General features: G+C 59.6%; 1 protein-coding gene across 2 annotated transcripts; it reads left to right on the top strand.

The window, feature by feature from the left end:
• Positions 1-1,126: 1,126 nt before the first annotated feature.
• KAT8 (lysine acetyltransferase 8) lies at positions 1,127-10,916 on the top strand. Of its 2 annotated transcripts, none has more exons than XM_054027569.1 (11): positions 1,127-1,466; positions 2,918-2,992; positions 3,442-3,617; positions 3,827-3,880; positions 3,991-4,155; positions 4,438-4,527; positions 4,922-5,062; positions 5,464-5,557; positions 5,850-6,000; positions 6,336-6,490; positions 9,412-10,916. In XM_054027569.1, exons 1-11 carry the CDS (start codon positions 1,154-1,156, stop codon positions 9,474-9,476), a joined length of 1,479 nt encoding a protein of 492 aa, XP_053883544.1. In that variant the 5' UTR covers positions 1,127-1,153; the 3' UTR covers positions 9,477-10,916. The 2 variants fall into 2 exon arrangements, with proteins under 2 accessions (XP_053883544.1, XP_053883543.1); XM_054027568.1 differs by lacking the exon at positions 9,412-10,916 and adding an exon at positions 6,986-7,480.
• Positions 10,917-11,397: the final 481 nt, after the last annotated feature.

The raw sequence follows: 11,397 nt of genomic DNA, 5'->3' as shown, positions 1-11,397 counted from the left end.
GGGAGAGGGGCACGGGGCTCCGCACGCTGCCCCTGCCCTGAGCACCAGCTCCACACTCCCATTGGCTGGGAACCATAGTCAATGGGATCGGGGGGGGGGGGATGCCTACGGGTGAGAGCCACATGGCACAGAGCCGACTGCCGCGCCTCCCCTTAGAAGCCGAACCTGCCGGCTGCTTCCAGGGCGCAGCGCGGTCAGCAGTGCCAGGACAAGCAGGAAGCCTGCCTTAGTCCCCCCCCCCCCGCTGCACTGCTGACCAGCAGCTGCCGCAGGTAAGCCTGCGCCCCAACCACACGCACCAACCCCGTGTCCCCCCAAACTCCTCATTCCCGGCCCCGTGCCAGAGCCCACATCCCCAGACGGAGCTCTCACCCCCTCCCGCACCCCAATCCCCTGCCCCAGCCTGGAATTCCCTCCTGCACCCCTCATTTCCGGCCCCACCCCGGAGCTCTCACCACTTCCCGCACCCCAATCCACTGCCCCAGCCTGGAACCCCCTCCCGCACCCCTCATTTCTGGCCCCATCCCCAAGCCCACACCCCTTCCCGCACCCCAATCCCCTGCCCCAGCCTGGAACCCCCTCCCGCACCCCTCATTTCTGGCCCCATCCCCAAGCCCACACCCCCAGTTACCCTCACCCCCTCCCGCACCCCAACCCCAGAGCCGGTACTCCCTGAGAGCCCAACCCAGGGAAAGTGAGAGAGGAGGAGGGAGAGCGAGCCACCGAGGGAGGGGGAATGGTGAGCGGGGAGGGGGCAGGGCCTCGGGAAAGGGGCGGGGCAGAAGGTGTGGCCTCGGGAAAGGGGCGGGGCTAGGGTGTTCACTTTTGTGGGATTAGAAAATTGACAACCCTATGGGATACCGGGGTGGGGGCGGGGTATGATCCACACTGGGACGCACGGAGCTGGGGAGCTGGGGCGCGGAGCACGCTGGGATAGTGGGGGCTGTAGGGATGGGGCGCGGAGCACGCTGGGATAGTGGGGGCTGTAGGGATGGGGCGCGGAGCATGCTGGGATAGTGGGGGCTGTAGGGATGGGGCGCGGTGCACGCTGGGATAGTGGGGGCTGTAGGGATCCGGCAGAGGGGGCGCGGGGCATGATGGGATACTAGGGCCCCTCCCAGGCACCTCCCCCCCCGGCTGCCGTGGTCACGTGATGCGGGCGGAACGTCACCTCCGGGCGCCCGCCACGCGCAGGTTCTTGGGGGGGGAGGTTTGTTGTCCTGAGCCACTTCCGGTGACGCAGTTCCGGCCTGTCATGGCGGCGGAGCCGGGCGGGGCAGGTGGCGGTGGCGGGAGCTCCCCCGGGCCGGACCCGCTGCGCGGGGCGGGCGGCGCGGAGGAGCGAGAGGCCGACGGGCGGGGAGCGGCCCAGCCCCGGCCCCCGAGCCCGGGGCCGCTCCGCGAGGCCGAGGTCACCGTGGAGATCGGGGAGACCTACCTGTGCCGGCGGGCGGACGGGACCTGGCGTGAGAGACCCGCCCCCTCTGACCCCGCCCCCCGCGGCCCCCTCTGACCCCGCCCCCCCTCGCTCCCCCCTCCCGCGGCGCGACCCCCCCTCTGACCCCGTCCCCCGCGGCGCGAGCCCCCCCCTGACCCCGCCCCCCGCGGCCCCCTCTGACCCCGCCCCCCCTCGCAACCCGCTCCCGCGGCGCGACCCCCCCCCGACCCCGCCCCCCCCGCGGCGCGACCCCCCCCCTTTCCCCCCCGCGGCGCGAGCCCCCTCTGACCCCGCCCCCTTTCCCCCCCCGCGGCGCGAGCCCCCTCTGACCCCGCCCCCTTTCCCCCCCGCGGCGCGAGCCCCCTCTGACCCCGCCCCCCGCGGCCCCCTCTGACCCCGCCCCCCCTCGCACTCCCCTCCCACGGCGCGACCCCCCCCGACCCCGCCCCCCCCGCGGCGCGAGCCCCCCCGCGACCCCCCTCGCACCCCCCTCCCGTGGCACGACCCCCCCTCGCACCCCGCCCCCCGCGGCCCCCTCGCACCCCGCGGCGCGAGCCCCCCAACCCCCGCGGCTTGACCCCCTCCCACGGCGTGAGCCCCCCCCGCGACCCCCTCTGACCCCCGACCCCCCCCTCGCAACCCCCTCCCGCGTTGCGACCCTCCAGCTTGGGCCCCCAGACCCCGCCGCTCGCCCTGGTTACGGCCCCTGCCGTGAGCCCCTCCCCCCACCCATCTCTGGGGGGGGGGGGGTGGACGAGGCCTGGCCCGAGAGAGCCCCCATCACCGTAATCCGTGTTCCAATACAGAACCACAAGCCGGGACCTCCAACCCCCCCCCCCTTCGTCCTCTAGCTCTCCCCGCCCCTGTGCTGGCGCACAGAGGGGACCTGGGGTGAGAGACCAGCTCCTCTTGTGATACCTCTCGCTGATCTCTCTGTTCCCCAGTACCACCTGCCATCAGACCTTCCCACCACCTGTACCCAACCTGTGTGCCCACAGGACCTGGCATAAGGCCTTCCCCACAGTGCATCCCAGACCCACCTCTGCTTCACTACACCAGTATAAACTGACGTTAAACTTCCCCTGCTTCAAGCAGTTGTGAGATTTAGGACCTGTCTGCACAGAGATTTTGTGGGGAAGCTATTGCAAAATAAGCCAGAGTGTAAATTTAAAGGACAGCCATTATTTCATGCTAGCTCCATGGGTGGACGCTCTTGTTCCGCAGTAAGAATCCTAGAATATCAGGGTTGGAAGGGACCTCAAAAGGTATCTAGTCCAACCCCTTGCCCAAAGCAGGACCAATCTCCTGGGGGGGAAAGAATGCTCTTTCCTCCCATCCCCCCAGGAGGACATGCCCTTCGCAAAAGGATAACCAAACACTTTGCGGAATGGGGTTATCGTTTTCCAGGGCATTGCACCTAACCTGTTCCTGCTCCCCACAAGCATCTAGGCTGGCACTAACCTGGTGATTGCCTTGCAGACTCGGCTGAGGTAATCCAGTCACGACTCAACGAGCAGGAGGCTCGGGAGGAATACTACGTACACTATGCCGGATGTGAGTGCAGCCCTGGGTTCTGTTCCTGGGGAGAGGGATTCATGTAGGTGGCTATTTATTAGGCGTAGTGCCTAGGATTGTGGTGGTGTTCATTCCTTTCCCACCGTAGTTTATGTTCAGTAACTGCCTCATTTTCACCTTTAAAATGAGTTTCTCACACATACCCCCCAAGCTGATGGAGAATTAGCCTGCAGAACTCCCCATTACAGGATTTCCTTGAGGCAAAGAGGACTTTGCCCTTCTGTAGTACCTGATAACTAAGGGTATGTCTACCTTGCCTGGCTTTGGGAGGGGTGTGGTTTCTAGAGGGCTAAAACACCTGGGGATCAGGACTTCTTGGTTCCAGTGACCAGATGTTGAGTGTTTGGGGATATAGTGAGAAAGTCACTCTACAGAGTGAGGCTGGATAGACTTGTTCAAGGTTCCATCCTGTCCCATCCTAACCACAGTCAACAGGCGCCTGGATGAGTGGGTAGATAAGAACCGGCTGGCCCTCACCAAGACAGTCAAAGATGCGGTGCAGAAAAACACGGACCAGTACATGAACGAGCTGTCAGAGCAACCCGAGCGTAAGATCACCCGCAACCAGAAGCGCAAACATGACGAGATCAACCATGTTCAGAAGGTAAATACATCCGGGGATGCTGTGTGGCAGGGATCGGAGTTGGGGGGCTCAGTAAGGAGTGCTCTTGCAGTCAGGGCTGGCCCCTATACCCTGTGCGGTGCTAGGGGGCGCTGTGCTGCAGGGGCTGGAGTGGAAGGTTCAGTGAGGACTCAACTAAAGTCTGTGTTACAGCACTGGAAGTTGCCTGATACTCTGCTGTTTTCCCACAGACCTACGCAGAGATGGATCCCACCACAGCTGCCCTGGAGAAGGAGCATGAGGCGGTGAGTGCCCCTGGGGCATTGGCGTGGTTTGGCATCTAAATGATTGGGACTCTGTCTCCTTGCTCTGATCGCTAACCTAGAGTGTCCTCCCTCCCTGTCCGCACTCCCAGATCACCAAGGTGAAATACGTAGATAAGATCCACATCGGCCACTATGAGATCGACGCCTGGTATTTCTCACCCTTCCCGGAGGATTATGGGAAGCAGCCCAAACTGTGGATCTGCGAGTACTGCCTGAAATACATGAAGTTTGAGAAGAGCTACAGGTTCCACCTAGTAAGTAAGGACCAAGACCCAGTATTGTGGGAGCTGTGGAGGTGGGGAGCCCAGGGCAGTGGGTTGGAGTTGAGGGGCAATGGCATATCTGTTGGGGGTGGGGGCAGCGGAGGCCCAGGGCTGGGAGAGTAGGCGGGGGGTTGGGATTGAGGGGCCCTGGCAGAGCTTTGGGTGGGGGAACTTACCCTAGGGCTGGGCTAACAGGGGGCAGCGTGTCAGGATTGAGGGGCACTGGCAGTACTGTGTTGGCTTGGCCAGCGTCTGAGAGTTTCTCCGTCTCAGGGCCAGTGCCAGTGGAGACAGCCCCCAGGGAAGGAGATCTACAGGAAGAACAACATCTCTGTCTATGAAGTGGATGGTAAAGATCACAAGGTGAGGCGGTGCTTCTGGCCATCCCATGTGTGGCCACTGGGGAATTTCCTGCTACCACGGTGCCTTTGTCCTCCTCTGAGGAGCCCGGCATGTCTCTGTCCAAACAAAGGCTGCAGGGCTGTAGATCAGAACTCCCCATCTAGGTCTGTCTAGCCTGTCCCCACCTGGGGCAGGAGCACCCCTGACATTCTGTTCCCCAGCAGAGATGGAGTCGCTCCATCAGGCCCACCTAACCCGTCCCTACCCAGGATAGGATTGTCCCCAGTGGTCTGCTCCCCAGGGCTCCCCCGTTCCGGGCTCCCACTCCTTCCCTGTGGCTCGCTGCTTGTTTGTGGTGCCCCAAGCTGGGCGAGTCCTGCGCTATCTGATGGCTGCTTTTCTCGCCCCTGCTCAGATTTACTGCCAGAACCTGTGTCTCCTGGCCAAGCTCTTCCTAGACCACAAGACCCTCTACTTTGATGTTGAGCCCTTTGTTTTCTACATCCTCACCGAGGTCGACAGGCAGGGAGCCCACATCGTCGGCTACTTCTCCAAGGTAACGGCCTGGAGCCCACGCTGAGAGGCCGGCAATCTCAGGGCTGGGAGCTGGGTTCTTTCTGGTTTCTTTCCCCAGCTCTGGCAGGGAAGTGGAGTCTAGTGGGTTAGAGCAGGAGGGCTGGGAGCCAGGGCTCCTGGGTTCTAACCCCAGTTCTGGGATGGGAGTCAAGTGCTTAGAACAACGGATTGGGAATTGGAACAACCTTTTGTCAGTTTGCACCAGTCCTCCCCCATTCTGCAGCGATTTTGGACAGATGTGAGTCATTTCTGAGCCAGTGGAACGCTGGTTTCCCCTTTCTGTGCCCAGCCTCTCTTCCCCCCCCTCGGTACGCTGCCCTGTCCTCCCCCACTCCCTGAGGCTCTGCGGTAACCCAGTGTCTGTGCATTCTTTGTGTTCAGGAGAAGGAGTCTCCAGATGGGAACAACGTGGCCTGTATCCTCACCCTGCCCCCCTACCAAAGACGGGGCTATGGGAAGTTTCTCATCGCTTTCAGTGAGTAGCCCTGGTGTCTGCCTTTGTTGTGCTATCTGCCATGTGTGCAAGGAGTTGGTACATTCTCAGACGGGAGTAACCGGCTTCCCTCTTGGGCAGCCAGGGAATGAACTCCCTACTGCCCCCTATAGGAGATCCCAGCTGCACAGGGTGGGGATGATTTCTGTCCTGAGACGCCCCTCTCCTCCCAACCTCATTGCACACACAGTTCCCAGAGGGGAATGGCGTAGGGTCCCCGCACGCCCAGGCTGGGGGCTCTGATCTCTCCCCACCCCCTTCTTCATGCCCGTAGGCTATGAGCTGTCTAAGCTGGAAAGCACGGTGGGCTCCCCAGAGAAGCCCCTCTCGGACCTGGGCAAGCTGAGTTACCGGAGCTACTGGTCCTGGGTGCTGCTGGAGATCCTGCGGGACTTCCGAGGGACCCTGTCCATTAAAGACCTCAGGTGAGCGAGGGAGCGGGGCTGGGGGGCAGACTGCACCCGGGACCTGGATTGGAGAGCACCCCCCGTTGAGCCCTTTAGTGCCGCACTGGGGCCAGCACTGGGTGTGAGGGGAGAGCGCCCCCTGCTGAGCCCCTGCCCCACTCTCTGCAGCGCCCCCTAGAGCTGCACTGGGGACAGCTCTGCCTGTGAGGGGCTCATCCCCCTGACTGAGCCCCACACCCACAGCTGTGGTCTCCCATCCAAGCCTTGAACCAGCCCTCTCTGCGTAGCACTCAGCCCCACCCTGGTGCAGGCCGTGGGTGCTGCCAATGCCTCTGCCCTCCTTTCTCGTGCAGCCAGATGACCAGCATCACTCAGAACGACATCATCAGCACGCTGCAGTCCCTCAACATGGTGAAGTATTGGAAGGGGCAGCACGTCATCTGTGTCACGCCCAAGCTGGTGGAGGAGCATCTGAAGAGCGCCCAGTACAAGAAGCCTCCCATCACAGGTACTGGGCAGGGAATGGGACCTGGGGCCTCTCCCCTCTGCGGGGCGGGGCTGGCTCTGATCCCGCCCGAGGGCGGGGGACTGGCTGGGGAATGGGACACGGAGCCTTCCCCCACTAGGGGGCACCAGCTCTGATGCGGCCCCAAGCTTGGGGGGACTGGTTGGCTTTTGGGGGTGGGGAATGGGACACAGGGCCTTTCCCCTGGAGGAAACATTGCCCCATTTGCAAAGGCTGTTGAGGTCCCTGATGTTTCTGCTCGGCTTGCGTAGACTCAGAGCAGCGAAGCAGCATTAAGCCCAAAGACAATACGGCCCTGTTAGAGGCCGGCGTATACACACCCCATTGAACATTCCTTGGCTGCATTCAGGTTTCTGGTTTCTCTGAAGCAGGACATTGTATTCCCAAGGGCAGGTGACGGGCGCATCGGGTTATGTAACCAGAGGCTGGGAAACAGGCACTCTCAGCGAGCCAGCTCCCTGCTTCCCTCTCTCCCAGGGAAAGCTCCAAGCTCTCCACCGGCTGCAAATGCAGGGATCGCGCACCCCTCACTGAAATGTGACCGCTCTGGGGTGGGACGTGCTGGCTAACAGCAACGCTGCACAGCTCACCCAGCTACCTCTGGGCTTGAAATGACAAGCTGGGATTGAAGGAGGAAGAGGAGGATGAATTTGGCTTGGAAACTGGCCGGGAGACACTGATTACCCTGGAATCCTCGAATGCCATTGAAGTGTTGCTGAGCGGCTGTTAAACATCTGCCACGACAGAGCTGGCTGCATTTCAGTGCCGGGTGAACCGTGCCCCTGCAGTGTTGCTGTTACGCAGCTCCCTGACCCCAGAGCTCAGCTCTGCGTGCGTGTTTCCTCTGTTCCAACAGACTGCTTTCCCACGGGTGCAATCTGCTTCCCTGTAGTAACTGGTGGAGGGTTTATAGAGAGAATATTGCGGGGGCGCTTCATAAAATCACCAGAATAAACTTCTACTTGAAGTGCATTTAAACTTCTACTTTAAGCAGCCTTAATGAGAGTCCAGCACTTCCCTGTAGCAGCCTTTAAAGAGCCCAAAAATGATTGGTGGGGTGGAGAAAGTGAGCGGCATAAGGCGCGTGATCTGTTTAGCTTGGACTGCACCAGCAGCAAGTTTTTAGATGACACTAAACTGGGAGGAGTGGTAGATACGCTGGAGGGTAGGGATAGGATACAGAGGGATCTGGACAAATTAGAGGATTGGGCCAAAAGAAATCTACTGAGGTTCAACAAGGACAAGTGCAGAGTCCTGCACTTAGGACGGAAGAATTCCATGCACTGCTACAGATTAGGGACCGAGTGGCTAGGCAGCAGTTCTGCAGAAAAGGACCTAGGGGTTATGGTGGACGAGAAGCTGGATATGAGTCGACAGTGTGCCCTTGTTGCCAAGAAGGCTAACGGCATTTTGGGCTGTATAAGTAGGGGCATTGCCAGGAGATCGAGGGACGTGATCATTCCCCTCTATTTGGCATTGGTGAGGCTCATCTGGAGTACTGTGTCCAGTTTTGGGCCCCACACTACAAGAAGGATGTGGAAAAATTGGAAAGAGTCCAGCGGAGGGCAATGAAAATGATTAGGGGGCTGGAGCACATGATTTATGAGGAGAGGTTGAAGGAACTGGGCTTGTTTAGTCTGCAGAAGAGAAGAGTGAGGGGGGATTTGATAGCTGCTTTCAACTACCTGAAGGGGGTTCCAAAGAGGATGGATCTAGACTGTTCTCAGTGGTAGCAGATGACAGAACAAGGAGCAATGGTCTCAAGTTGCAGTGGGGAAGGTTTAGGTTGGGTATTAGGAAACACTTTTTCACTAGGAGGGTGGTGAAGCACTGGAATGGGTTACCTAGGGAGTTGGTAGAATCTCCTTCCTTAGAGGGTTTTAAGGTCAGGCTTGACAAAGCCCTGGCTGGAATGACTTAGTTGGGGATTGGTCCTGCTTTGAGCAGGGGGTTAGACTAGATGACCTCCTGAGGTCCCTTCCAACCCTGATATTCTATGATCAAAAGAAGACTGAGCGGTGACTTGATCCTGGTGTAAAAGTACCTCCGGGGGAGAAAATGCCAGATGCTTACGGGCTCGTTAATCTAGTGGAGAAAGGCAGAACAAGAACCAAGGGCTGCGAGTTAAAACCAGACACATTCCAATTAGAAATAAGGAACCAGTTTTTAACAGTGCAGGTATCAGCCCTTGGAACAAACTTACAGACTTTAAGGCAGAAGGGACCATCCTGATCTAGTCTGACCTGCAAATCGCAGGTCACAGGACCTCGCCCACCCACTCCTGTAATTGTCCTCTAACCTCTGGCTGAGTTACTGATGTCTTCAAATCGGGGTTTAAAGACTTCAAGTGACACAGAATCCACCATTGACACTAGTTTAAACCAGCAAGTGACCCGTGCCCCATGCTGCAGAGGAAGGCGAAAACCTCCAGGTCTTTGCCAATCTGACCTGGGGGGAAATTCCTTCCCGACCCCAAATATGACGATTCGTTAGATCCTGAGCATGTGGGTGAGACCCACCAGGCAGAAAGAATTCTCTGTAGTAAACCAGAGACCTTCCCATGTAGTGTCCTGTCACCGGCCGTTGGGGATATTTGCTGCTAGCAGTCGCAGATCAGCGACATGCCATTGTAGGCAGTCGTGTCATGCCATCCCCTCCATAAACTCCTCAGGGCAATGCTGAGATGTCTGTCCCTTAATGGCTTCCAGTCCACACTGGGGCCTTTTCTTGAGGGTGCTTTACTCACTGGGTTTGACACGGGTAACGGGCTGAGAGTTTCTGGCTGGTGCTAGAGTGGGGGTCAGACGATGAGCTGATTGGGTCCTTCTGGCCTGAGAGCAATGGAGGGTGGGGATGTTCCTAGATTCTGTCAAACTTGCCCCCTCCCCTTTTTCCCTCCTCAGTGGATTCCATCTGTCTCAAGTGGGCACCCCCCAAACACAAGCAGGCCAAGATCTCCAAGAAGTGAAGGAACGGTGGGATCCCCCTCCGTTGCATGAGGATCTGGGCTGCACCCCGCCTGAGCACAGAGCACCAGAACAAACCTTCAGCTGGGCGGACGGGGCGCCCAAGCCGGCTGTGGGGCGTTCATTAGGCCAGCGCCGATTCAGCAGGGCTGGGGTCCTGTCCTGTCGCATCTCATTCCCCGTGAGCATTGCATGGCAGAATAGGCCCATAGGTGAGCTTTGCCCTCCCTAACAGCATTAGAAAAGGGGGTTCCCCACACCACGCCCAGGGTCGGCTGCCCAGCTAGTCAGTTGCATGCTGCACGCCGCTCAACATCACCTTGGTGGGCTGGCTAATTTGTCAGGGGGGTGCAGGGAGGAAGTGGGGGTGCAGGCTGCTTCAGAGGCTCTGGTGGGCAGCAGCAGCTGAGTCTGGGGCAGGAGGAGTTACTCAGCTGGCAGGAAATGGGGGAGAGATGCCCAGGGGTGCTAATGAGTTAACAGGACAGCATGGCAGCGGGTGTTCTCTGCTGGGCAAACGCTCCTTGTCCAGTTGATCTCCATGGCTGGCAATATGGGGAAGCAGCACTGGGGGAAGGTCCTGGGAGAGCTGCGCAGGGAGACTGGATCTGTCACGCATGCCATGGACCAGGCCAGAGGCAGTGTGAGATTCCCTTCTAACCTACAGTCCGCTTTGGCGCTGTGCACCTCCTGCCTTGAGCTGGGGTCTCTGCGCGGGGGGCAGAACCCCGTAGCCCGGACTTACCACCCCACCCACACATGCCACCGACATGCCCCAGCTGCTGCAGGCAGAGCCCATTCTGGCTATGACGATGCCCCTTCTGGTGGGCCTCCTTCATGTGGGCATCTCCCCACTAGGATCTCAGGTGGGTCCCCTCCGGAACCTTTCACGCCCCAGCTGCCAACCTGCTGCTGGGGTTCTTCCCCCCCTGACCTGCCCCCCTTTGGCCTGCACTCCTTAGGCCAGGGCTCCCCATGCCCCTCCTGCCCTGTCCCAGTTCTCTTTTCCCACCTCCACTGCTGGGATTCCTCCCTGATCACCTATTCCAGACATCATGGCCTCCCCGCAAGGGACTGGAGGAAAAGCAGGGCCGTGGGGATGTCTGCTGAGTTTGGCTGGTCTCAATTCAGCAGCCAAGCACTGCATGGGGCGGAGGCATGTGGTGTCCTGGGCCAGGGATACACAGCAGCTACTGTCTCAGGGCTCTAACCTCAGCACTGATCTCACACTCCTCCAATCCCTAGGCTGGCTCCACCAGCTGGAGGTGCAAGTAAGCATTGCTGCCGAGGGGGCTGGAGCGTGCAGGAAGGGTTGGTGCAGACAGCCCCCAAGCCAGTCCCCACGGCTTCCCTGCACTCCTGCTCACTGCCTACGGGTGTATTTTTTTCTGTTTTAAGAAGCGTGTATTTTTCATAAATAAAAAGGAAAAGTCTGAACAACCCGTGGCTGTCAGGAAGCCTGCCTGGGACTGGTGTCACAGAGGGTATGGTGCACACTTTAGTAGGATTGCCCAGGCAGGGGGGTGCAGATGGCATGGGGTGGGGGAGGGGATCCTGGTAGGTGCACAGGGTGGGGAGAACACCCTTGGGGGAGAGGGATCCTGGCCCGTGGGAAGCACAGAAGTTCATTCCAGGCTGTATTCAGCCATCCCATCACTGCACCAGCCACTCCCCTAAGAGTTAAGACCTCCCCGCACCCAGCCAGATCAGTGCATGTGCCTCCCCCCTGAGGCGCCTCTCCCTGACCCTGCCAGCAGGTTCCTTGGACCAGCTCCAACCCGGATTCACCAGGTGTATTAGCACTGCCCAGCCCTGGATTAACTGTTCCCAACACCCAACCTCTTGGCCAGCAAAACAAGGTGTAGCCAGATATGGCCCATCCTTCACTTTGTGGGGCAGGGCCCCTGTAACTGAGTTCTGGGT

This window comes from Malaclemys terrapin, chromosome 4 (assembly GCF_027887155.1).
Source record: "Malaclemys terrapin pileata isolate rMalTer1 chromosome 4, rMalTer1.hap1, whole genome shotgun sequence".
NCBI classification, from domain to species: Eukaryota; Metazoa; Chordata; order Testudines; family Emydidae; genus Malaclemys; species Malaclemys terrapin.
Note: the sequence above shows the minus strand (reverse complement) of the source record. Positions and strands in the feature narration are given on the sequence as shown.